This window comes from Sphaerodactylus townsendi, linkage group LG14 (genome assembly GCF_021028975.2).
Source record: "Sphaerodactylus townsendi isolate TG3544 linkage group LG14, MPM_Stown_v2.3, whole genome shotgun sequence".
NCBI lineage: Eukaryota > Metazoa > Chordata > Lepidosauria > Squamata > Sphaerodactylidae > Sphaerodactylus > Sphaerodactylus townsendi.
The window spans coordinates 269,756-295,761 of NC_059438.1; the positions used below are offsets into that span (position 1 = coordinate 269,756).

Here is a 26,006-nt window from a genome sequence, read left to right on the forward strand (position 1 = left end):
ACAACAGAAAGGCCCTTGTGACAACATTCCGCCCTGTTACAGGCAAAGTTCAGCTGCCTTGTAATGGAAAATGTCCAGTAAAGCAACGGGAATTTTCCATTCACTCAAAGTTTGGGTCAGGTTTGAAGGCTGAATCTGATAACGTAGTTGCCTGGCGGGGTTAAAAACATTCCTGTAGTGGTCTGCAGAGAGATTGGCCAAGGCATGAAGTTTTACTGAATGATTAGATTGAGGCCAATGTGCAGTCTGTTTTGTCAACATCCATTCCCCCAGAGTGTTATATAGGCCTGACTGTGTTAGGGGAAGAAAGTGGACAGGAAGGTTGAGACAGAGGAAAACAAAAAGGCCAGCGGGAGGGCAGGCAGGCAGGCAGTGAGTGACCTGAGAGAGTTCAGAGGAATACCAGGTATGTGGAGCTTACCAGAAAAGACATTTGCTGCACCCAGGCAGAGCCCAGCCCCAGGCAGGGCTTAAGAAATGTAGTCCTCTTCAAAGGCCAATATGCCTAGCTTGCAGAGCCTTCTGCCATACCAAGCAGCAATATGGGCACTTCCCCTTTTAGGCTGAAGCAGCAACCTTTGTCTCCTTTGTGCAGGCAGCTCATCTAAAGTTCCTGGTGATTCTTCCAGCTGCACGGTATCAGGCTCTGCCTCAGCTGTCAAGGAAGAGCTCAGACCTGGGTCTGTTGCCTGCGTCTCCTCGCAAGGTCTGGCCTCACGGTGTCTTCAGGCTCTTCTGAGTTCTCACCACCCAGGGACTGGTTCATGACATAGCATGAATGGAGTATTTATTTAGTATTCATTATTAGATTTAACATCCTGCCCTCCCTGGCTCAGGGTGGCAATGCACAATTCAATGACAGTCATAGAAACAATTTACATGCATAGTTGTTTTAGTAAATTAGTAACCACTTCTAGTGAAGTGGTGAGAACTGGTTGGATCCCACCTCTGCAGTTAACCCTTTAGTAGCTGGATTGTCTGGCATACACTCGTAAATCCCAGCAGTTTCTCACTCCCTCATCTATTTTTCCCCCCTGAGAGCCCCGCAAGGAGCCGTTCTGCTGCTGGGACTTAAGCCAGAGAGGAACAACCCAAAATGTCAGCAGCACTGCTGGGAGGAAGCCAGCAGGCGACAGAAGCCGGCGGGGGGGGGGGGGGGGGACTGGCCGGCTGCCCCGCACGGTCGCTTGTGAACCAGAAATATCGGGGTGCCGGCAATCACGGTCTGTCCCCAACCGCCGGAATTTAGAACCTCTGCCCCCATGTCTTTCTCCACTATCAAAGCTCGCAAGTGACGCAACCTGTGAAGTCTCCCAGCCCCAGGGACAAGATATGTCACATGGAACTCTTGCCTCTCTTCTGTAGTCCCGCCGCTAAACACCAGAAGTGGAGATTGTGGGAGCGTCTCTATAAACGGCTCCGCTTCCGCCATCGGGCTCGCCTCAATTGAACATTATTGATTTGTCGGCTAGAAGGCAGCATTCCCTCGCCCTGTTTTGAAGTGTCACAGCGAATACTACATGAGCCGGAAGCATTCCCCTGAATCATTGCCCCCGTTTTGTAGTCTTTCCGCCACCACATGGTACTTGAAAGTGTTACCTCTAATGGGGTCCTGCATGCCTCCTGTACCAGGAGCGCACCCAGAATTATTCCCCCGTTCTGTAGTCTTCCCTCCACCACACGGTGCCCAGAAATGAAACGCCTAATATAGTTCCCTGTGCCACATAGACCAGAAGTGTTTCACGAATCACCCCCGTTCTGTAGTCTTTCCTCCACCGCTCCCAACTGCTGCAAACTGCCCCAGCCAAAGACCGGCAGCGGGACACAGAATCCCCCCCCCCGCCCCGTTCTTTAGTTCCATTAGAAATTTAAAATCAATAAAATAACAATCCAAACATTCAGCAAAATAATAAAATGCAAATATTAAAATGGCCTGGGTTAAAGGTGGTTCTTCTACCCTCCCGACCCCCACAAACCCTGACAGGAAAGAAATATGGGACTGGAGGGGCTCTGAAATAAGACAGCAAAGCCCCCGGGTGAATGAGCAGGAGTTCCTGCTGCTGCAAAGGTCCTAACAAAGACCTCTTTTCAGCTCCCCGCCCTACCCTGCCATCGTTATAACGGCAATGGCCGTCAATGGACGTTGTAATGATGGCAGGCTCAGGGTGGTGTGGTGGTGGTGGTGGTGGTGGTGATGGGGGGGGGGGCGGGGGCGGGAAAAGGGTCGGCTCTCCCGACTACTGTGGCGCCTTCGCACGAGGCCAGACGTCGAGGTTGTGGAGCGTCCGAGCCTCTTTGAGCAGGGGAGCCGCTGGGGAAGCTGTTGCTGCCAATTCGCTGCTGAGGCGCACGCCTTGCCCATTGTGGCATTGCCAATCTGGGAATCCGCCTTCCCTTTAAAATCCCCTAAAAAGCAACGACTCTAAACCGAAACTTCAACATCCGTGGGAACGTTTTGCAGGGAGGAAACCCAGTGCCGAGGAGACCTCTTTCCGGCACAGCTTTGGCTGGCCGGGGTGGGGCGCAAGGCTCGCATTGCACACAGGAAGCAAAACATTTGCAGCGACAGGAAGCGAGCAAAAGAGCGAGCAAGCCCGGGCAACGTTGCTTGGTTTTGCACGCAAAACCTTTGCAGCCGCCGAGTCCGGAGATGGGCCATGTGGCCGTGGCAGCCGCTCTGTCTCCGGCTCCTGCGGGCCTCCCGGCGCGTCCCAGGGACTCAGCCGGCTTTGGGGTACAGCAGCTGGAAGGCCAGGCAGAGCTCGCCTGCGCAGATGGACGAGCGTGACCGGTGCACGACTGTCTGCCACGAGGACGCCGCCGCCGCCAGTATGTCCGGTAGTATCTTCTGCATGGAGACGCGCGTTAAAGCATCCCGGATCTGATCCCAGTTGTTAGTCCGCCTCAAGACTCCAACCAGTCACACCTCCGATGTGTGCATAAAGAGCCCTCTAGTCGCAGCTGACATAGGAAGATGCTCAGAGGTGGTTTGCCATGGCCTGCCTCTGCACAGCGACTCCGGTGTTGCTTGGTGGTCTCCCATCCAAGCCTGACCCTGCCTAGCTTCTGAAATCTGCCCAGATCACACTCAGGGGGGGCATCCAAGTCAAGCCACGCGTGTGATGCGTCATACTTGTTGATGCTCTGCATTGGTGGCTCCCAACTTTTTTCACTGGCCTGCAAACTGTACCCCTATATTAGCAAACCCATTTCATATTTTTGCATACCCCCAAATACTCAGCGTGTCCCCCTGGGGGTACACATACCCCAGGTTGGGAACAGCTGCTCTACATCTTGAATTGTTTTGACACGTGCGTTTCAACTGATGTTTCAAACTGTGCTGTAGTAATATTTGCCCCTTGGTTCTTGCAATTATAAGTGCAAATGAGTGTGTTGTGTTGAACGTGTGACTTTATTTTCACAGTCCTTAATTCTGTTAACTTCCTCATGGACAGATAATGGCAGTCAGAAAAGGAATACAATACGTGGACTTAAATCCCTGGGTGGCTCAAGTTTTTCTCCTGGGGCTTGTATGTAGAAGGCCTGGGCAAGGTCATGACTGCGTAAGCACTTGGACTTCCTCGGTAGACAGATTTGGGAATTCTGGTTGTGAGAGGCGGCCCTGGCCCCCGCCTGGTGAAACGCTCTGTCCAGTGAGACCAGGGCCCTGTGGGGTGTAATTCAGTTCTGCAGGGCCTGCAAGACAGAGCTGTTCCACCAGGCATGTGGTTAAGGTGACATTCCATGCCATGAAGAGCTTTGACGGCCCATTTCCACACATTAAGCAGTGGTGACCATCTCTGGCCTCCCCCACCACCCACACTAGATATACGTTTATTTTGTCTGCCCCTCTTTTAAGATCTAGTGAGGCTCAATGGAAGTGGATATGTTCGCCATCTTGTTTTTAATAGATGCATGTATAGCTTTAAAAATTAATTTATAGTAGTTCAATATAATTGTTGTATTTATTCTGCATATATCATGTTGGAAACAGCCCTGAGCCCGACAGGGAAAGGGCAGTATAGAAATTTAGTAAAATAGAAAAGAGTCCTGATCATCCTTGAGTGGAGATGCTTTAGGTCTTCATAGAATGAAAGTATCCAGGGGTCATATTAGGTTGTCAACTCCGAGTAGGAAAATTCCTGGAGATTTGGAGGTGGATCCCAACGAGGGGAGGGACCTCAGCAGGTTATAGCCATAATGTCCACCCTCCAAAGGAACTGTTTTCTCCTGGGGAAACAGTCTCCGTCATCTGGAGATCCCTTGTAATTCCAGAAGATCTCCAGGCCCCACCAGGAAATTAGCAACTCCTTTGTTGGGAGCCATGGCAATTGAATCAGTGTGAGGCTGCTTTAAACTGGTGGTTTATAAATGCCCAGGGCCTTCTATAGGCATGAGCCATTTCAAAATGTATATGGAAATCACTTGCTGGAAAGGCACCCCCCCGCCCTGCAAAAATAAAAATGTCTGTACCTGTACAGTGTTTACAAGCAAGTACTGAGGATGCAGCACCATTAGAGGATTATTACACCATGTCCCTCCCTTCCTGTTCGATTCTTAGTTGGCATCATGTGATCTTCTCCTGTTAGCAGCATTAACACTGCTGCTTCAGCCTCTTCCTCACCTTCTGTCTGCCCACATCCAATGTGTAGGGCTTTGTGAGCTGCGGGACATCGGTTCTGTGATTGGTTGCCAGCAACCTGGCGGAAAAAAGTCTTGCCCTTTTAATAGAGAGTTAAGAGGATGCTATTTACTGGGTGACATTCCATGCCATGAAGAGCTTTGACGGCCCATTTCCACACATTAAACCTCTATTAGGCAGGTTCGTTCAGGTTGTGTCTTGCAATATTGGGCTGGTACAAGGGTACTTGTATGTGATTTGCTTTTTTGGCTTTGCATGATAGATCTTAATGCCCAAGCCTCTGAGTTGAAAAATCCTTCAAAGTGACCTATGAAAACAAATATATAATATGCAATTTGTCTTTGCAAAACAAAATATTAAGATTTTGCAGCTGGAGAGATAAGTTAAATGTAAACTTATTGCCTAACACAAATTAATAACTGTCATAGCTCAGATTTACAGTGATTCAAGCTTTCTCTTTATTATTTTTAAGATAAACACCTGGCAAACAGAGGAGAGAAAAAGACTGTTGTAAGTAAGAGATTTTTTCCCCACACTTGTAAAGACAAAAATTTATGGGATACGAAGTTCTTATTAGGTGTAATGGAGATTCTGTGCATGAGGTGATTAGGGTCGCCGTGTGTTCTTGAATGCTTAAGAGACATGATGACATAATTTTGACTGTAAAATATTTAAATTTAATATAAATTTAAATATAATATAATATAAATTTAAATATAATATAATATATATAATATATAAATATTTAATATAAATTTAATTAATAATAATAATAATAATAATTTACAAAATAGAATGTAATTTCAGGGAAGGAAGAGGGGAAAGAACAACTAAATGTTTCATTTTAAACTTTGTAACTCATGTTATATATTATGCACATTTAGCATAGGCTTTTAATATTTACCAAATAGGTTGTTCTAGAAAAACTGAATGATGCTTACTGATATTTCAGGATTATTAACTCAGTACATTTGAATAACTTTGTAATTTAACATAGCAGTATCAGTAACAAATCTGTTCTTAATAAACCAAACAAACTGTAATTGTTACTGGCGTTAACCAAGACTAAAGGAAGTGTATGTTTATTTCTTTGTGCAACTTACATATCCTAAGTCTGGTTGTAAGTGATAGTTTCACACTGAAGTATATAGGAGAGGGGTCGCTTCATTTACAGTTTTCTTATCCAATAAGCCCGTGGTGGCGAATCTTTGGCACTCCAGATGTTATGGACTACAATTCCCATCAGCCCCTGCCACCATGGCCAACTGGCAGGGGCTGATGGGAATTGTAGTCCATAACATCTGGAGTGCCAAAGGTTCGCCACCACTGCAATAAGCTGTTCAAACGGTTAATAAAATGCAGATGCTACTGATTTCGACTTTTTAAACATTCTTTAAATTTTAAAATCCATGAAGAATCCAATGCCAACACGTATTCAACAGTCCTCCGTCCGTAACAATTCCCTTTCCTCAGGACCACGTAGCATCTCTCATTCCAAACACTCCACCAGAGTTTGGGGTTTTGTTAGAAGCCATGAGGTAACAGAGTGGGAATTATATACCGCGACCTCTGTTACCTCATGGCTTCTAACAAAACCCCAAACTCTTTAATTTTACACGCTTATAAATTCCTGAGGGGTGGAAAATCTTTGCTTTGGTACTGTTGGTCATATGTGGAGGGGGACTACATCTACTACTTCCTCCCTTTTTTCCTAAATAATTTGTATTTTATCAACAGGTACTTACAAGAAAACATTAGGATGTTGAAAAAATAAAAAAAATAAGTATAACAGCAGTAATAACAATAATAACAATAATTATAAAAGAAATTTAAAAAGGAAATGATAAGAAATAAAAAGACAAATGAGGAGAAAAGCAGAAAGAAGGGGAAATGGAGACTTTCCAAGAGCTCAACATCTCACTTACATTGCTGATTCTGGATTTTTTCAGAACTGATGGGTCTAAAATCCAGACCTTTTCAGTCCATCTGTCAAATTTTAGGCCCCCAATATCTGGGGAGGCGAGAGCTAAGAAAAACTTGCTTTACAGCCAGCAAAATAGCCCCTATTGCAGTGTATAGTCTAGGACAGGGGTAGGGAACCTGCGGCTCTCCAGATGTTCAGGAACTACAATTCCCATCAGCCCCTACCAGCATGGCCAATTGGCCATGCTGGCAGACTGATAGAGATTATGAGCCGAACATGAACTATCTAGGACAATCTAGAAACACCAGAAGGTTCTACCAGAACGAAACATCATTCCACCTGGCATCTACTACTTTATCTGCACAGAGTTTGTCACCTGTCATTTTAACTTAATTCTTTGTTTAGTTCTGAAACCTTATTGTTTCTTCCACCAGATCTGCATTGAGGGGAACATTGCAAGCGGAAAAACAACATGCCTGGAGCATTTTGCCAAAAACTCTAGCATTGAGGTGACTGGATTTGACACTTTTTTGTAAGCCACCAGATTTGTAAGCTTTACTTTTCAACCTTGATCTTGGGCTTGTTTCCCCCAAGGAAGTGGAACAGCTCAGATATGGGCTTAATGCCTCCGTAAGAATTCAGGCTCACACTGGCTTAAGTCATAAGCACGCTGGACCTGGAGCTCCCATTATCAGAATTTGTTTTCTTACAATTAATTTGCTATCCTTCCATGTTTATATCATGAACCCTAGAAGCTGTTGAGGGATATGCAACATAGAGGGTAGCTAACACAGTAATTCCTTCCTAATCGTGTCTCTTCCCCTAATATTAGGGGAAAGGTCTGAAGGGTCCTATTCTAAGCCAGTACTGAGCTAGTGGTCCAATATATAGGTTCTTATATAGATCCAGTATATAGCCAGTACTGGGCTAGTGGTCCAATATATAGGTTCTTAGGTTCTTATATAGGTTGAAACACTGGTGGGATGCATACATTCGGGATATGTGAGAATTCTATGCATTCTTGAGATGAGACAGCTGCTCTGGAAGCACAACAGATCCCAAGTTCAAAATGTTTAAGACATGCTGAGTTATGGTGTAATTTGCATTGTGATCCTGAGTAGTTCCTCGTGCCTGAGAATGTAAGAAGCACTTGTTGGGTCAGACCCACCAAATCTGCATACTCTGCAAGAACAACCAAAGGCAATTGCACAAATATTGGCTGGCAATCAGAATACTGTTTACCTTAGTAAACTTTAAATACGTTTAATGCTATTTACAGTCAGAGAATTTCTCACTTTCAGTTCCAAATAAAGCACATGGAACTTCCCTCAGTCTCCAATAGACATAGCAATTAGAATTCCTGTCACCAGATCACTTGACACAAGACTAACACTGAAACGGTAAGTTATAAATTCTCTTGTAAATAGCATTAAATGTATTTACAGTTTGCTAAGGTAAACAGTCTTTTGCCAGCCAATGTTTGTACAATTGCATTTGGTTGTATAGTTGTTGCATTAACCCCCAAGTATTGTAAATATGGAGGATACTCTGCAAGAAACCCAGCAGCCACTAGGGGAGATTGACCAGTAATCTCCCAGTGGATCTCAGCCTATCTTATGCCAATACAGGCAGGGCTGTGTGCTTCATTTAGCGTGTGGGTTGTCTCTCCAAGGATATGGTTTAATTTCCTGGATAGTTTATCTCCATTCAGCGAAATTAGGCTTTACTGTACCTGCTGAGGGCCATCTGTGTGGGATGTGCGGTGAAGTGGATGTGTTGAATTATTTTTTCGTTTTGAACTCAGGTGTTGACTGAGCCGGTGTTTAAGTGGAGGAATGTTCGTGGTCATAACCCTCTGGTGAGTTACAAGGATAAATTTCCCTTCTGTCATGTATGACTGTGCCTTTTTGACCTAAAGAGGGTTATGATTATTTAAAAAGCACAAAATCCACTCCCTCATGCTGCCTGAACTCTGTTACTTTGGCTGCTGTGTTGGAAATAGCTTTCATTACATACAGTTCTACATCCCATTTTAATGGGTTGCGTTAGCTAAGCAAAACAGTCACAATAATTACATTTCTCTTAACTCCAGGGCTTAATGTACCAAGATGCATCACGATGGGGCATGACATTACAGACTTATGTGCAGCTTACCATGTTGGACCAGCACACGAGGCCGATGGTACGTTGGAAGGTTTTGTTGCTTATGAGACAGAAGCTGACATCCCAAACAAAAGTGAGCCCAAAGTTTGTAGAATTGCCTGTATTGCTGTTCACATTGCCCTGGTTGAAATTCTTATTGTAAGTTCCATAGGAATCATGTCTGTCTCCTTATGATAAAGCCCTAAACGGCTTTGGGTTTGGGTACTTGAGAGAGCGTATCTGCTTGTATATTGTGCCCGGGCACTGAGATTGGAGGGGGACACCTGCCTGTCTGTCCCACCTCCTTTGAAAATGGGGGAGTGGCACCTGGGTCTCCCAGGTGTAAACATTATACCATGCTGGCACGCTGGTGAGTGGCACATTGCCTCCCCCCTGTGATTGACACCAAGGGATTAAGGCTATTTCAAAATGGGAGGACCAAGTTTCCAATGGCGGACTCAACACTCACATCAATGGCTCTTCCCAGTGAGGAGGCCAGGTCAGAGTTCTGAAGGACAGGTATTTTGTACTTCATGGTACAGAACTGGTCGGTCTTTCAGATTTATTTCAGGACAACATTTTTTTTTGTTGGACTTACTGATATAGTGATTTTTTGTTTGTTTGCATGCAACTATAATCTATACAAATATTGCTACTTGCTTAAAGTAGTTCTTTCCTTTTACTATCCAACTTTAAAGATTAAAAATTAACTTTTTCAGTCTTTACAAGAAGGCATACAAGATTCCTCAAAATGCCTTTTTCCCTCCAAAGAAAAGTAAGATTGCTGAACATCTCTTGTCTGTTAATTTGTAGACGTTGCCAGTGAGAATGATGGAGAGATCAATTCACAGCGCAAAGCACATCTTTGTAGAAAACCTTTATCGAAGGTGAAGTACCCAGAGTCTTCTCTGTTTCAACTGTGTTCATTTTCACAGGCTTTCATTTAAAAAACTTGCAGTCTCCAAACTCACTTTCCGTACAGCTCTCTGAAAAACACTACTGTACATATTTATCCAGCTCAGCCCAACTGTGTCTGATTATAAGAATCAGCAGGAAAGCAGGACCAGTAAACATGTTGATATAAATCAAGTGTGTCTTGTCGAAGGCTTTCACGGCCGGAATCACTAGGATGCTGTGTGGTTTCCGGGCTGTAGGGCCGTGTTCTAGCAGCATTCTCTCCTGACGTTTCGCCTGCATCTGTGGCTGGCATCTTCAGAGGATCTGATCCTTTGATTTTCTTCAGATCCTCTGAAGATGCCAGCCACAAATGCAGGCAAAATGTCAGGAGAGAATGCTGCTAGAACACGGCCATACAGCCCGGAAACCACACAGCACCCAAATGTGTCTTGTTTGTGAGCCGCTCTGAGCAACTGTTTGAAGAGTGAATAACCACAGCATTCAAATATCATGAAGCCCAGTCCCACTGGATAATGTTTAGGTTGGGCCTCAGCTTTGTCTCGTTGCTGCCTGATATCTGCCACGTTCATGGACATGGCATGCAAACTGTGTCAGCGGCATTTCATCAAGCTGCTTTCAGTGACAAGGCATCACAGCCCACTCTGGTGCTCACTTTTTCCTCCCCATCCTCAGAAGTGGAGCATTTATTTATCTTCCGAAGACAGGAACCGCCTCACCAATTATTTGTTAAGCCACAAGGTGGCAGGTGTGGGCAATACTACATTTAGATTATTGAAAAGTGCAGACTTGAGCATGCAAGAATTGATCTGAAAAGCTTCCCTGTGTGTTCCAGTCTATATGGAAAAGAAGCTATATTACACAGCTTTGAAATCGCTGTCTCTTTTGGATTTTAAGACACTAATATGTCTATGCTGTTGAGGAAGTTTTAAATGCTGCTACTTAACAGCTCCTTCAAGCCAGCAGACCTTCCAAACAAAAGTATTTTAAGGTTGAGGTAGAAAAAGCTGTAACCAGCCAGGTTGGCCTATGAAAAATCTAAAACCGAATCCATGTAATGCCTTTTGATTTGGGCAACCAAAACGACACAAAACATTTGAAGTGTCAGCATGCTTTTGTAGAATTAGTTTTGGCTTCGATGGGGTACTGGGTTTGGGTGCAAGTCACAGGGTGGGATTTGGAAGTATGGGAGTAAACACATAGGTACAGCGAAGGGCTACCTAAAAGTATTTTTTTAACTGAAATTACTCCAACTATGTCTATTCTATTATTTCTTTTTCTTATTTGTTATAGTGGGAAAATGCCAGAAGTGGATTATGCAGTACTGACAGAATGGTTTGAGTGGATCCTCAAGAATTTGGATGTTTCAGTGGATTTGATAGGTAAAATGTGTAGACAGTCTTTTTTTAATACGTGGCTTTCCTGATTGTCAGATCTTTAGCAGTTACTTGTGCTGGTGAGCCTTGGCCATGTATTGTTTTGTTTTGTATTCTAGGGACCAGTTGCACGCATGAGTTTGTCAGAGCTTGGAAGCTAAGCAGGGTCAGCTAAGGCCATACTTGGATGGGAGACCACCAAGGAAGTCTAGGGTTGCTATGCAGAAGCAGGCAATAGCAACTGCCTCTGCTTGCCTTTCCTGGAATGACCCTTAGATGGGGCTGCCATGAGTTGTGTCTCAGTAGCATGGTTTTCTTCTTCTACATATTGCATGAAGATGTGGGCCATGGGATATCAATTCAAACTCTTCTTTTCTTCTACTTCTCCACTGGACCTCCACTTTTCAGCGGAAGCTGCTTTTATTCCTTCAAAAGGCACCAGTGTTCCATAAGTCGAGCTTGCATGCAATAAAACTCCAAAAAGGGATGTCCTCTTTGATAAGTGTGGGCTGGGCTGGGTGTATCTAAACAGCCATAAGTATACTTTCTTTTTGAGCCTTCCCAGGACCATGTGGAATAAAAATCATGCTAAGTACATTTTATTTTTACGGCAGTTTATCTGCAGACGTCTCCTGAGACTTGTTACGACAGGCTGAAAAGGAGGTGCAGAGAAGAGGAAAAGGTCATTCCTATGGTAAGTCGGAAGTTTTGGGACATAGTTTGGAATGAGGAGTTCTTGCCTTTGGCTTTGAAAGCTGATGGTGGAAGAAGGTGGCCAGGATGGAACAATAGAGCATGTAGAGCTGGGTGAAGCGCTACCAATCATGATAATTCCTTGGGCAGCAGAGAAACTCAATTAGCCATCGTCTCTTTCAACATTAACATTGTGCCTTTGTGCCTGAAGATGTGGGAAATCCACAGAGGTGGATGGAGGAAAGGGAGATTCTTGTTGTGAGGCATTTACCCTTTCAACGTGGAGAGATCAAGACATGCTGCTTACTCATGAAATTAGAGATTTACTTTCTGAACATTTAGTGGGGCAGTAAACAGACAATAAGGACAGTTACTGCATGAATACTTTAATATACACAGTTGCCCTTCGGAGTGGCTTGAGTGCTTGCTGCATGCTGAGTACTGGCTGGCACCAGCAGAACCTCATCCCATTAGATTGCCCTATTTCACGAAAAGGAGCATTTGCACACCTTTAAGTCTCTTGTTTGGCTGCGTTATGAATAGGAGCTTCTCTCTAGGATGTGAATATTAGCATGCGTTTATTCTATAAGGTTCATTGGTTAAATCACCATCTAAATTAAACTGTTGTGTGTCTACTGCAAAAACAACCTTGAAAACAACAACAACAACAAACCTTTTCCCTCCCCCACCCCGTTCTTTTCCGGGATTCAGCAATATTTGGAAGCTATTCATCAACTCTACGAAGAGTGGCTCATAAAACAAACCCTGTTTAAAGTTGCTGCTCCTGTGCTTGTAAGTATATATTCTTGATATGTTTAATCCCTTCCAGCAATGGCAGGGAAAAATGTTGCGCATAGCAGGATGCTTGTAGCAATACTTCTAGAAGGCAAATCTCCTTCTCTTTTGGTAAGTCTAATTCCAAACTTTCCTAATCAGCCTAAACAGAATGACTGTTCCCTGGCACATTTGGTGACTGCTTCCCTGGCACAAATGGGTTACTTGGCAGAGGGTAGGAAGAAGTCTTGATGATGTCACAGCCACGGTGCAACTTGGGTTTAAACCTTCCAAACTTTGGGAGGCTTGTATTCCAGTATATTACATACTAGCATCATGCCCAGCTGAGTTAGACTTTAAGGCTGCTCTTGAAGGAGCTTCTTGATATATCCTCCATGGTATTAATATATGCGTGTGCAAAGTGCCGTCGAGTCACAGCTGACTTCTGGTGACCTGGTAGAGTTTTCAAGATAAGAGATGCTCAGAGATGGTGTGTCATTTGGTCTTCCAGCGAGGTGTAGTGGTTAAGAGCAGGTGGATTCTAATCTGGAGAACTGGGTTAGATTCTCCATTCCTCCACCTGAGTGGCAGAGGCTTATCTGGTGAACCAGATGTGTTTCCACACTCCTACGTTCCTGCTGGGCGACAGTTCTTAAGAACTCTCGCAGTCCCACCTACCTCACAAGATGTCTGTTGTGGGGAGAGGAAGGGAAAGGACCTACTACTCACCTTGAGTCTCCTTACAGGAGAGAAAGGTGGGATATAAATCCAAACTCTTCTTCTTCTTCTGCCTCTGTGTAGTGACCCTGGTGTTCCTTTGTGGTCTCCTATCCAAACACCACCCAGGGCTGACCTTGTTTCGCTTCCAAGATTTGACAAGATTGGGCTAGCCTTGGCCATCCAGATCAGGATGTGCGATTAATACAAGTACATTTATTTACTACATTTTTGTCCTGGAAGCTCACGGAACGATGCATCTTTCTGCCCTTCTCTTTCTTACCCTCACAACCCTGTGAGGTAGGCCAGGCTGAGAGTGTGTGGCTGGCCCAAGGTCAGTCAGTAAGCTTCCATGGTACAGTGGGGATTTAAACTTGGGCTTTTCCAGATCCTAATCCAAAACTCTACCGATGACACCATGTTGGCTGTTATGTGTTTCTAAACCCAGCTACTCAGCTTTTGAGGTAAACTTGCAGAAACTTGATTCTCATGTTTGGTATCTTGCTTCGAAGGTACTTCCGGCTGACCAAGACACACGAACTATGATTGAGAAATATGAAGAAAACCGGGACCGAATCTTAACTTCCTGCAACGGGCAGCAGTGCTTGTAGAAACGCTTTCACCTCGTTGTGTCTTTTGTTTGTAGAACTGAGCATTAAGGTCGTAACTTAGAGCTCTGCGGCAAACTGCATATATGACGGGTCTTCTGTCATCTCCTTTCTGCGTACCTTTTCTTTGGTGGGCTTTTGCAACTTGAAGGAGCTTCAGAAGTGGTTTGCAAGGAGGTGGTGTTGAATTGAGATGCACCACTGATTGAATGCAAGGCCTTGAGTGTATCTCTAGAGTGCAGCCTAAAATCAGAATCTGTATCTTTTTGCCTGGATCCCTGAATTTCCTTTCCCTGCCAGATGAACTCCATACCTCGTGTCCCCATGTTGCCTTGGTAACTTTTCCAAGCAATGTTAGATTTTAAGTGTGAAGAGTTTCCACAGAAAAAAATGAAACCTGCTATCTCTGAAATATGTCTGACCCTTCCTGTCTGAGGTGTATTGCAGAGAGTTCTTTCAGTTCCTCAACTGGTTTGTGGACTTGGGTCAGTTAAAAGCACAGCTCTGAGGGTCACTCACTTGGGTGACTTCTATGAATGGACATGAAGAGAATATGTTGGCAGGCTGTTGTACACTTTTCCGAATAACGATTGTGTAGGCTGCAATATTTAACAGATATTTTTCATGTATAAAGTATAGTTTATCTTGAACGAGAGACTAGAGACTTAAAAAAGCAGATTTCATTCTGATGCTATATTTATCCCAATATGCTGTTATTTTACTTCACTGTTTCATGGACAACTTTCTAAAAGGTTCATGTGAAATATAGCATGTTCAGATCCTGTTTGTATATAATCCCGAAGAAGATGAAGTAGTTATTTTTTTAAAAGGTTGAAAACTAATGGTTGTGTGAACAAAGGATTTTGTATTTTTTATTCAAAATGGCCTGCAGTTCTCTTACCATTCAAATATCTAGATATTACACAAAACCTGAAGGAGAACAAATGCACCCTTTCAACAGCTCTCCTACTTACCTGAATGAAAGACTGCTCTCCGCCTCCACCACAGTAATAGGAAATTGTCTACTTTGTTTGCAAATTACAGGTGTGAACAGTTTATTTAATTAATTTATTAAAAACCTTTATGTGCCATTTTTCCACCCACTTATAGTCCTTTTTCAAGCAAAATAGGGCACTTTTATGACCAGATTCACACTCAGATGTTGCAGAGTATGTGCTAAGAACATGTCTGTACTTCCTTCTTGCTGCCAGATTGGTGTTGCTGTGGCAACCATCCCATCCTGCCATTTACCATTGAGTACAACTCTTTGGCTGCAATTCAGAGGCGAGGCTGAAGCCACACTGTAATGGGAGAATTGTGCCAGTGCCAGTGCCACCAACTCCGCACAAAGTGGTATGGACGCTTGCTCAGAGGGGCATACCTTGGCAGCGGAGTTCTGTGTGACTCCATGATGCTGGAACCTGGAAGTTTCCCTCCACACCATTGCTTCTGTGCCACAGGAGGCTGCAGTGGCATGGAAGGTGGGGGGGGGGAGGGTTTCCCAGGGTCGAACCAACTTTGTAGTCGGCTCCCAAAGGAGTTTCGGACCGGGAATGCCCCCCTTCAGCAGTGTAGACTTCAGCCACCAAAAAGGGTGGAGTAAATCATAAGCCTGCATGGGCTTTGCCAGGAGAGAAAAAGAATTTGTCCTTTCCTGGCGCCCATGTTGCCAATTGTCTCTTGTCATGCCCAGCTGCCAGTCTCCTGTCCCGTCCCCCTCCCCCACCTTTGGATTGGGCTGTCCTCTCTGATTTGGCCCCTCTGGTATAATGTGAATCTGTAGCAAAAACATTGCTGAAAATGTTCTTTTAGAATTTAGCCTTTTATTGACATTCCAGACTTTGCCACCAGTATGTGCTCGAATTTAAATAATCTCAGCGTAAATAATTCCAGGCCCAAACATGTATATGTGAGGCAAACGATAGATGTTGCTCGACTTCTTGCAATGTGTTCGTTCTGGAACAGATGATCTTATGTAATGTGTGAACCTTAACTTTTTAGAGAATTCATTAAAAGTGTCCTGTACTTAATGAGACAGCAGACTGTCAGGGTGAAGAAGAAAAGAGAATATATTATCGCAAAAGCATTTTTACACTCCTTTTCTCTCACTGCTTCATTAAATTTCTGCTGCTGTGTAAAGACATCTAGTTGCTCACTCTCTTGAGTACTGATACTCAGATTAAATTGAGCTGTTTTTAAATGGTTAGTGCTTAATTTATTCTCTTTGGAGAACTGTATGATTTCCAAGTTACCGCACTTCATTACTCTCCTTTTAGTTGCCTGGGCTAAGTTTACGAGAGACTGCCAAAAAGTAATCCTCAGAAGGGACTGTTCTTGAGATCTGATTTGAATGCACTCTAGCCCACGCTGAGCTGAAATACAAGAAAGATAAAAACCCAGATACATATTGGAGGATGTCTATAATGAGTTTAATAGTGTGTTGCTAAATGTCTTGATTTTTGAGAGCTGCAGTCTTGGCCTGATTTTTCTTTTGTGTAAAGGACTTGCTGCAATTTTTGACCTTATGCAATCATAGCAAAATGAGCACTTGTGCAGATTTCAGACAATATGCTTCCCCCAACGGTTATGTCGGGAAACTCATCCAGGACTTGGAAGGTTTTTTTTTTTTTTTTGGCAGGGGAAAAAATGATACAAACATTGACAGTTACAATGGCTGTAAAAGTGCATTCAACACATTCGTCCATAAAATATTGCTGCTTTTCTAATCGAAAGATCACTGCTCAATTTAGGCCCCTTCCGCACATGCAGAATGACGCACTTCCAATCCACTTTGCAGCTGGATTTTCCAGTGAAGAATAGCAAAATCCACTTGCAAACAATTGTGAACGTATTGTCGAAGGCTTTCACAGCCGGATTCAACCCACAACAACCAATTGTGAAAGTTAATAAAAGTTCATTCTGCACGTGCGGGAGGGGTCCTAGTCATAACAACAGCAATTCCACGTAGGCCATTGCATGGCTCATGTTGTATCTTGTGTGTTTTCCTTAATGCGTAACTAGGTTCTAAGAGCTAGTTCACACATGCGAGGCACCAACTGCAATTTCCCATTGGGAACCACTAGCGGTGGGGCATGCTTTCAGGCCTGTATATGTCAAGTCTGCATCAAAAGATGCATTTATCTGGTTCAGTGTCACTTTCAGAGAGCCAGTGTGGTGAAGTGGTTAAGAGCAGGTGGATCCTAATCTGGAGAACTGGGTTTGATTCCCTGCTCCTCCATCTGAGTGGCAGAAGCTTATCTGGTGCACCAGATGTGTTTCCGCACTCCTACATTCACAGTTCTTCGGAACTCTCTCAGCCCCACCACCTCACAAGGGAAGGAGTTTGCAAGCTAGCTGTTTTGAGACTCCTTACAGTTGGGAAAAGCGTAGTATAAATCCAAACTCTTCTTCAATGAGCATCTGTCATCAGCTACCGCCCTCCAAAACAAACAAAAAACTCCCCCTGCTTCTGTACTCTTTCCCTCCGCACTTGAGAGTAGCCGGCAATAAATGTCCAGAAGCATGGTAGCTGACCACAGAACATGCAAGGGAGAAAAGTCATTAGATATAAAGGCACTGAAGCAGGTATATTCTTAAATAGTTAAGTTTAACTGTGTAGTAGAGTTTAGCCATATCTTGACCTTATCAGTTGCTAGCAACTTTGCCACCTTCAGTGTTGTGCATTACACAACCCTGTGCATGTCCTCCCTCCTGTATTGCGGCCTCCTGAGATTTGCATGCCTTTTTGTCATCCTCTGCCAATAATTCATGCATTTGGTATGCCCTAGCAGCTCCCAGCCTCTAATCCAGATACTTTCAGTTTTCCAAACCCATCATTGTTTGCTGCCGCTCCAATTTTTTACTTATTGCCTTTAAAATGTGTGGGGGCGGGTGGGTGAGGAGAACGGTTGGCAACCAAATCCATACAAAATAAACGCAAGAAAGGCTATTTTGCAAACTTTATTCTGACTTTATTTTCCGCAAGTGCGTACAGAGATATTTCAGAAATAAAACTGATCCTTTCATAAGTGTTCTCGCTTCCACTATACACAAAATCTGGCAACCTGTTGAGCTTTTAAGTGGGCCGTGTTTTAACTGAATTTTCATTCCATTTGCTTGAGAGCAACAGGGGAAGGAGCTTTAAACTAATTTTAAGGGATTCTACCATGGAAGTAAGCACACAAAGCCATTTTGGGTTAATGTTGCATTGGAGAAATAACCGGTAAAATGGTATGTAAATGCATTACAATACAAGTGGTATATCTAAAAAAGAAGTTAACAAAAAAGATACTTAAGTTTTCTTAAGAGGTGGTAGTGAGTTTTCCCAATTCCCCTGTTTAGTGCAGCCACCCAGGGAAAAAATTCTGGGTAGCTCTCTCAAAATCACCTCACAAGACCACTCAAATAACTTTAAGTTAACCATTTGGTTGGTTACAAGCCACTGTCTGATGATTTTTCTAGAACTAAATTTCCAAGAATACCCTTTTATATTTCACCCGTAGAACAAATAAAGTTACTATCGGACAGAGGCACAGAATGGAAGAAACTTTTCGGTCCCGACTCCCAGTTCAGAATCACCACCATTAATTTTTAAAGAATCTAAGAAAACCTCTAGGTAGTCAAGGACACTGCAGCTATTCAATTACATTCCACACAATACATTTTTCCCTTTTTAAGGTACAATATGTTGGTGTGAAGTGACTCAACATTAAAAGGGAGCAAGCAAAAACAAGTTGCCGTTCTTTCCATAACCTCAGAGCCAAAAAATGAAAATAGTCTTTGCTTAACTTAGGCCAGGGATGGAGGAAAAATAATTAAGGTAGAATAAGGTTTTCCTTGTTCACACACTATCTGTTCAGGTCTGTCTTAATGCAGGATATATTTTGGGTTCTCTGATACTTTGTAGACCCCCAAATTGAAAGAAAGGGGCTGTTCCTACCCCTTCCAGTTTGATCCTCTCCCCCTGGTGGCTCTTCTATTAGGCATCCCATCCTGTAACAAACAGGGTGTTAAATATGGGGTCAAAGTAGAAGAGATTGCAGAGTGGACAGGAGATCAGAGCTGAATGAATCGCTGTACGCCACTTCCTAATTGCTACTGAGGTTTTGGCATGACATGGCTGCAGAGAGAAATAATAGCTGGGTCCAACAGTTTGCCACATCTCCATCACATCCATTTCTAGAAAACCTGCTTGTTATTTGGATATGGAAGTTTCTCAAGTACGAAATTGAGATGCTTGTGAACCTATTGCCTGGTCTTTGCTTATGAGGACAAAGCCTTCTGGGTTGGTTTCATTTATCTTTACAACGCAAGTTGGAAAGCTGACTTCATCTGTGAAAGAAGGCTGCAGAGAATGTCCTTCAAGGCCCCCCCTGTCCTGCAGATCTGGAATGTTAGCAGGAAAGAAGTGACCCTCACTACTGCTGGGAAGGATGGTACAAGTTGAGCCAGGACGATCTCCTGTATATCTGTGGCGCTCTGGAGCTTGATGTGGGCTTGAAACACCCATTGAAAGTCTGTCGGACTTCCAACCAGGGGGATATGCATATTCAGTGGTGTTAGGGAACTGATCTGCTGAATAGAGGTCTATGCTGAAATCTTCTTTATCCTCCCCAGGTATATTGGCAGGTTTCACCCTAGAGGAATTACATTCCTGAGGTCTGTTGTAGGTTACGGATTCTGCTTGGGTGGTTTCTTCTATAGGATAAATGAGTCCGCGTTCACTGCCTTCTTTGACTTTTAGTTGATTACAGGTATAAGGGTCTTCTCTTGACAAACTCATCACAATGTGCAATTTATTGCTGGGCTGTACAGAACTCTCCCCTTTCAGTTCTTTGGGCTGGTCCACTATACGTGATCCACAGATGGACGTGCAATTCATGGCATCTCTGATTTTTGATTCAGTTGTCTCTTGTGAGGATTCTTGGGTCCTGTAGCAACGAGAGACTTCCCTGCCTTCTAGAGCAACGTCATTCAGAATGGCTAAGGCTTGCGGGCCGCTGGCATTGGGGGACAGCACAGTTTGCAAGGGTGATGCGCTTGGCGGTATCCCCAGGGTGGTCCTAATGAGTCCAGTGGACTGGCTTTGATCCTCTGACGCTTTCAGGGGGAGACTGGTAAGGTGGAGAGGCTTTTGGCCAATTACAATGTCACTATATTTTGTCAAGAAGTCCTCATTGTCTGAGCTTTTGACACTGGAGAACACTGAGGCGTCTCCTTGACTTTGGTTTGAGTTTTGCTCGCTGTTGAAATCAGAAAGAACCTCTTGAGGGTCAGTTGAAGTCCCCATTAGACTAGGTTTCCCTCCAAGCTCAGTATTTTCAACTTCCTCAGAAGCCAGATGGTCATTCGTCCAGCATATCTGCGGAGAACAGAAGTTTTCTGAACTCTTATTTCCTCCTCTGTTCAACACATACTCCTTCCCATGGGAGGGTTGATACTTTCCATCCACCTCTCCTTCCGGACCCAAATACTTTTGGGCTCTCTTCTGTAAGACATCCCCCAAGTCACTGTCTCGTACATCTTTGGTGATTTCCAGGAGGTCTTCACATTCAATTCTTGCAAGGAATATTTCAAATGCGGCCTGCTCAGCATCTTCCTCATTCAGCTTCCCAACAAGGGAAAATTCTGTTGCTGTTGTCGCGACGTAGCCTATTTTCTCTAGCAGTTCTTCCACAACGCATTTTGGTAGAACGGACTGCATACAGTAGACAAAGTTTCCTGTAAAAGTCTGGGAGAAGGGGCGGGTGGGGTGGGGAACACCGTTAAGAAATGGAAGGATGGGGAAAGCCTAGAACATTCTTTCTCATCCAAATCCCTTTTATTGGCATTATAAAAACTCTTTCTCATTCTCACAGAGGGAAATTGGATCCCATGAATCTGAAGCTCCCAGCTATTGGAATCCTAGCTCTGACACTTAAGCTTTGGGATGGGTGTAGTGTCTAGGACAGGGGTAGGGAACCTGCGGCTCGAGAGCCGCATGCGGCTCTTCTGCCCTTGCACTGCGGGTCCACGAGCCAAGCCGCTGGTCCCATCCTTGCCCGCCTTGACTGCCCGTGGCTGGCTGGGCTGCACCGCGGGCTTCCCCTCTCGCTTGCCCCGTTGGAGCGGGGCGGGCGCTTTCCCGGCGGCCGGCGAGGCTGAGTCGCTGGCCCCATCCTTGCCCGCCCTGCAGGCAGCAGACGCATCCATGCGCTTCTCAGAATGAGTGGAGTAAAAGGTAAAAAAACCCAATATGTACAGTGTTATCTTTATTTTAAATGTCAAAAATTATTTGCGGCTCCAAGTGTTTTCTTTTCCCATGGAAAACAGGTCCAAATGGCTCTTTGAGTGTTAAAGGTTCCCTACCCCTGGTCTAGGAGATCCAGTTTCAAATCCCCACTCTGCCATGAAAGCTGGCTGGGTGAACTTAGAGCCCAGGCACATATTCTTAGCCTATCTTACCTCACAGCATTGTCAGGACAAAATGGAGGAGAATGTTATAAACTATACTGGATTTCCACTGGGCAGAAAAGTGTTATTATAAATGAAGAAAAGAAATTCAAGGGGGACAGGCTGTTTACAGTAATTAGCCATAACAACTGTAGAACTACATTTAAATATCAAATGTTTGGGATATATGATGCTCTCCCACAGGCTGCCTGGATTTCACTGGCTACTGTTGACAGGGTTTGTATTATTATTCTCAATGGGGACCCAAAACAGGTTATTGCAACACTGTTCTCCCTTCTTCCACTTCATTCTCAACAGCCCGGTGAGGTAGGCAAGTGTGTAATGACTTGCTAATGTCTAGCAGAATCATAGACTTGGAAGAGATCACAGGGCCATCAAGTCCAAGTCCTGCCATGTAGGAATATACAATCAAAGCACCCTTGACAGATGGCCACCCAGCCTCTTTTCAGAAACTCCAGGAAAGGAGATTCCACCACACTTTGAGGCAGCATATTCCACTGTGGAACAGCCCTTACTGTCAGGATGTTCTTCCTAATTAAGTGGAATCTCTTTTCCTGTACCTTGAATCCACTACTCCTTGTCCTAGTCTCTGAGAAGCAGAAAACAAGCTTGCTCCATCTTCAACATGACATCCCTTCAAATACTTCATATCATGTCGCCACCTCACCTTCTCTTCTCCAGACTAAACATACCTAGCTCCTTAAGCTGCTCCTCATAGTAGGGAATGGAATCCAGACCTTTTACCATTTTGGTTGCCCTCCTGTGGAACTGTTCCAGCTTGGTCCGGGAAATCTCCATCGTCTCTGCTGTATTCCTCTTGGCAAGAGTTTGCCACTGGAAGGCTCACATATCCCAAGTATCACCTCTATGTTGGCTTACACCCCTCCCCCCATGGGTTTAATTGTTAATTAGATTGAATTCTGGAAGGACTTTTTTTGGCCCCTATCTTAAACTTATAGCGAGTTGCAATCGTTATAAATGAATTCCTGTTCCATTGATTAAAAAAGGGGGAAAGGAGTTCATTTAAGACGACTGCAACTCGTTACAAAAATGCTGTGCGGACACCCAGGCCAGCCTAAACAGAGCCTTTGCAAAAGGAAGCTCTTCCTCTTGCCTCTCTCCTCCTCCTGCCTTACCTTCAGAGACTTGATCTCTTTCCTCCAAGGGGAGAGGAAAAGGTTCACGCAGAGAAGCTCCAGGAACTCGAAAGCTTTGAGGAGCTTTCGGAAGACCAGCCTTCCCTGCTCCTTCTTTAGGCACTGCTCCGCGATGCGGGGCACGTTGAATTGGCTAGAGCCCCCCGCAGGGCAGGACCGGGAAGCCAGGAAGCGCCGGGCGGGAGCCTTGACAGCCGCTTCGTTGCAAATGCAAAGTTTCCCTTCCGACCAGCGGGTGCGGTAAAAGGCCAGGTAGTCCAGGAAAACCACTCGCAGAGCAGCCCGGGGGGGTCTCCTCATCTCGCCCCCTCTTTTTTCTCCCCCCCCCCCCTTCAGATGATGATGATGATGATAATGATAGTTCTCCCTGCACTTTACACACTCATCTGCACGAGGAAGTCGTTGCATATCAGGCTTTGCCTATTGGCTGCGTGAACCCGCCCCCCTCTCTAATGTAGGCTCTTATTGGTCTACTAATTGCTCTGCCCGCATCGCCAATGGGCATCCTGGCTGTCACTCAAAGCGACAAGTTTTCAAAGGGCTTGGTTCCTCTCTCGAGTCAGGAAGTGGGCATCGAATACAGCGCAAGGGAAGAGAAAGCCCGTGGAGTGTGGGTCAGGTTGCCAACCCCTGGGCGGGCCTGGAGATTTCTTGGCATTACAACTCATCTGCTTTGGAGGGTGGGCTGCAGTGGTGAGATTCAAATAATTTAACAACTGGTTGCTTACAAGCACCATTTTAACAACCGTTTGGTTCTGCCATAGTGGTGCGAACCTGCTGAATCCCACCACTGGTGGGCTGTATGGCTTTATATACCCTGTTGAAGTCCCTTTCCTCAACAAATCTTCCCCAGGTTCCACCCCCAAATCTCCAGAAATTTCCCAACCTGGAGTTGGCAACCTTAGTGGCTGTTTTATAATGTGACATGTAAATAGAAGAGAAGCTGCTCCTTGGTTCTGCCAAGGTTACCAGCCTGCAGGTGTGTCCTGGAAATCTCCCAACATTAGAACTGACCTCCAGGAGTCAGTGATCAGTTTCCTTACAGAAAATGACTGCTTTCAAAGTCAGACAGTATGACATTATACCCTGCCAAGGTCCCGGCAAATCTGTAGGAATTTCCCAACCTGGAGCTGGTTGTTCTGTTCTGTTGCCTTTAAATGGGAGAGAAGACACTTGCTGACCTAAAGTTTAGCAGAAGGGGAAGGAACTCAGTACTAATGGACACACAATGCATGCATTCACTGTAAGGATGTGCTCTGTTGATTCTGTCTGGAATCTGCTGTTTTCTGTAGGGGAACTGTTTGTAATCTGGAAATCTGTCCTCATTCCCAGAGAACTCCATGCCCCACCTGGAGGTTGGCAGTCCAAAACAAGAACTACTGTCCTATATCTTGTAATTCCTTTTTAAAAATATATCTATCAAAAGGAACATGTTTTTCATTTAGCAATCTGACACCAGGGAGCTTTGGGCTAGTTTGAACCTAATTAAAGTCCCCAAGCTCTCTTCTACTGAAATGTTTTTTCTTTGCCGACGAAGAAGCTTCGTTCTCTTGGAGGTTTGCCAGAGGTTGAGCTTGGCCATGTTATCAGAAGTGATCAAATGTTGGGATGACATTTGCTGACTGTCTCGTTGGTGATAGCACCAGTCAGAAGCTAAGCTTCATTGCTGGAAGTGTGCTAGGTTTCAATGCAGAATTGACTGCCCTCCCTGAAAATTTACAAATGATATTATATAAAGTTGAAGCAAACGTCAACACATATTACTTCAAAATTATCAATATTTTTGTATGGGTTTAAGGAGTGCTTTCCCTTGGGATAAAACTTGATGAATTAAAAAGTGATACTGTTATATATCCTTGCAAAACCCATCTCTTCTGTACTTCCATTGAAGTAACTTCTGAGAAACTCACAAAACTGTACAGAGCCTGTTGTTCGCCAAATATTGTTTCATGGGTTTTAATAATCTGGATTTCTCTCTCTTACTCAACAGCTCAGCCACTAAATTACACTGCCTCCAAAGGAATTCAAGATCTGTCGTCACTTACTTTAATGCTTTTTCCCCACATTCATCTAAGCTGAATATTGGAGAGCCATTCCAGTGTAGTGTTGAAATTGTTGGACTGTACCAGGACTGTGCTTGCCATGAAACCTGAGTGAATTTGGGTATCCCACTCTCTCATCAACCTCACAGGCCTGATGTGAAATTTTTGTTTATAATAGAAGCGGAAGAGACAGGGAAGTTGCTTCCCCACCAAAGAGCCACACCATTAGCAATTACAAAAGAGGATCTGTCAGTGAATGTTTAACCACGGAAATCTTTTACGTCTGTCCACGTATGACAGTGATGGCGAACCTTTTTGAGACCGAGTGCCCAAATTGCAACCCAAACCCCTCTTATTTATCGCAAAGTGCCACCCCGGCAAATTAACCTGAATGCTGAGGTTTTCGTTTAGAAAAAACCGGTTGGCTCCCTCTTCCTCCACCCCACCTGCTCAAGCAGGGGCCAGCCTGCTGTAGCCTCCAGCAAGTCCCCTGCACCGCTCTGTGCCTTTCTAGAATCTCTGCCTCCTCTGCGCTTCCCCCCTGCCCCTCCGGGCAGCAGCCACCTGGAGCACAGGCACCTGGCCCGCCAGCCGAGTCCTCCCTGCTCACTGCGGTGCTCATGTTGTGCTCAGTGGCCCAGGTCAGCCTAGATGTGTGTGTATGGGGGGGGGGTGATTTTCCACTCCCCACATGACAAACTCTGTGTGCGCGTGCCCCGGGACCAATTACCCGTGCCATAGGTTCGCCATCACTGACGTATGACATGCCTCTGTTCTGGTTATCACTCTAGTTTCCCATCTTTCCACCTGTATGAGTCACCCATGTGACCTATTTTGCTTTTGAGTGTGAGCTGATTTGCGCAATTCTTTCATGGTGTCATAGTTTTAATCCCTGCACCCGCAACGTGCTATTAAGCACTAAGTTTGCTCATCTTGTGTCCAGATTTCAGGAAACATCCTGTGCAAAGTACGCTTCAGAAGTCTGCACCCCAAGTTTTAGTTAGCTCCAGCTAGAAACTCCAAGCACTTCCTCTGAATGGAAACATTACCCCTCATAAACCACACCCACACATTTCCAAAATATATACCAGTTGTTGCTCAGAGGAAACTGAACTGTAAATCACAATAGATGAGGACAATCATAGTAGTCCAATTTTTGTTCACACCATAGCAATTGTGATTCAATTCCATAACAATGGGGAAAAATTGCAACAAGGTGGACCCTGGAACAATCAGACGTTTAATGGAGAAAGGACAGGAGGATCCCCAGTCTTTTTAAAATTTTGAGACAGGGTAGTAGGCACCACCAAAAAATGGCTGCCACGAGAAGTGGGACCAATCACAAAATGACTGCCATGGAGGTTGATCACAAACTGTCAGGAGATTTTAAGCCAAGTGTCCTCCTAGGATGGAGTCATCTATTTTCAAATGGGTACTCCCAGACACCAAGGGTCATAGAATCATAGAGTTTGAAGAGACCACAAGGGCTATCAAGTCCAACCCCCTGCCATGCAGGAACATACAATCAAAGCACTCCTGATATATGTTAATCCAGTCTAAAAAC

The 26,006-nt window shown here is 44.6% G+C and overlaps 2 protein-coding genes and 1 long non-coding RNA gene across 3 annotated transcripts; 2 read left to right on the forward strand and 1 right to left on the reverse strand.

Moving 5' to 3' along the window:
• The first annotated feature begins 2,345 nt into the window (after window positions 1-2,345).
• On the forward strand, window positions 2,346-15,991 carry TK2 (thymidine kinase 2). Its single transcript, XM_048515817.1, has 10 exons — window positions 2,346-2,829; window positions 5,115-5,152; window positions 7,001-7,075; window positions 8,371-8,424; window positions 8,659-8,748; window positions 9,522-9,595; window positions 10,917-11,005; window positions 11,614-11,693; window positions 12,404-12,484; window positions 13,696-15,991. The coding sequence occupies exons 1-10, from the start codon at window positions 2,658-2,660 to the stop codon at window positions 13,792-13,794; spliced, it is 852 nt and encodes a 283-aa protein (XP_048371774.1). The 5' UTR covers window positions 2,346-2,657; the 3' UTR covers window positions 13,795-15,991.
• Window positions 5,978-6,964, forward strand: LOC125443593. Its single transcript, XR_007246146.1, has 3 exons — window positions 5,978-6,153; window positions 6,188-6,733; window positions 6,878-6,964. It is a non-coding gene; the product is annotated as an uncharacterized LOC125443593 (long non-coding RNA).
• A 1,749-nt stretch (window positions 15,992-17,740) lies between the features above and the next one.
• LOC125443910 lies at window positions 17,741-22,798 on the reverse strand. The gene is made up of 2 exons (XM_048516306.1): window positions 22,380-22,798; window positions 17,741-20,521 (listed from the first exon to the last, which is right to left on the reverse strand). The coding sequence occupies exons 1-2, from the start codon at window positions 22,698-22,700 to the stop codon at window positions 19,007-19,009; spliced, it is 1,836 nt and encodes a 611-aa protein (XP_048372263.1). The 5' UTR covers window positions 22,701-22,798; the 3' UTR covers window positions 17,741-19,006.
• Window positions 22,799-26,006: the final 3,208 nt, after the last annotated feature.

Coding starts and splice junctions, on each gene's coding strand:
- LOC125443910 (XM_048516306.1), bottom strand. CDS start 22,700: ATGAGGAGACCCCCCCGGGCTGCTCTGCGAGTGGTTTTCCTGGACTAC. Junction 20,522..22,379: donor AAGAGATCAAGTCTCTGAAG/GTAAGGCAGGAG, acceptor CCCTTCTCCCAG/ACTTTTACAGGAAACTTTGT.
- TK2 (XM_048515817.1), top strand. CDS start 2,658: ATGTGGCCGTGGCAGCCGCTCTGTCTCCGGCTCCTGCGGGCCTCCCGG. Junction 5,153..7,000: donor GAGGAGAGAAAAAGACTGTT/GTAAGTAAGAGA, acceptor TTCTTCCACCAG/ATCTGCATTGAGGGGAACAT. Junction 11,006..11,613: donor TGTTTCAGTGGATTTGATAG/GTAAAATGTGTA, acceptor TTTTTACGGCAG/TTTATCTGCAGACGTCTCCT.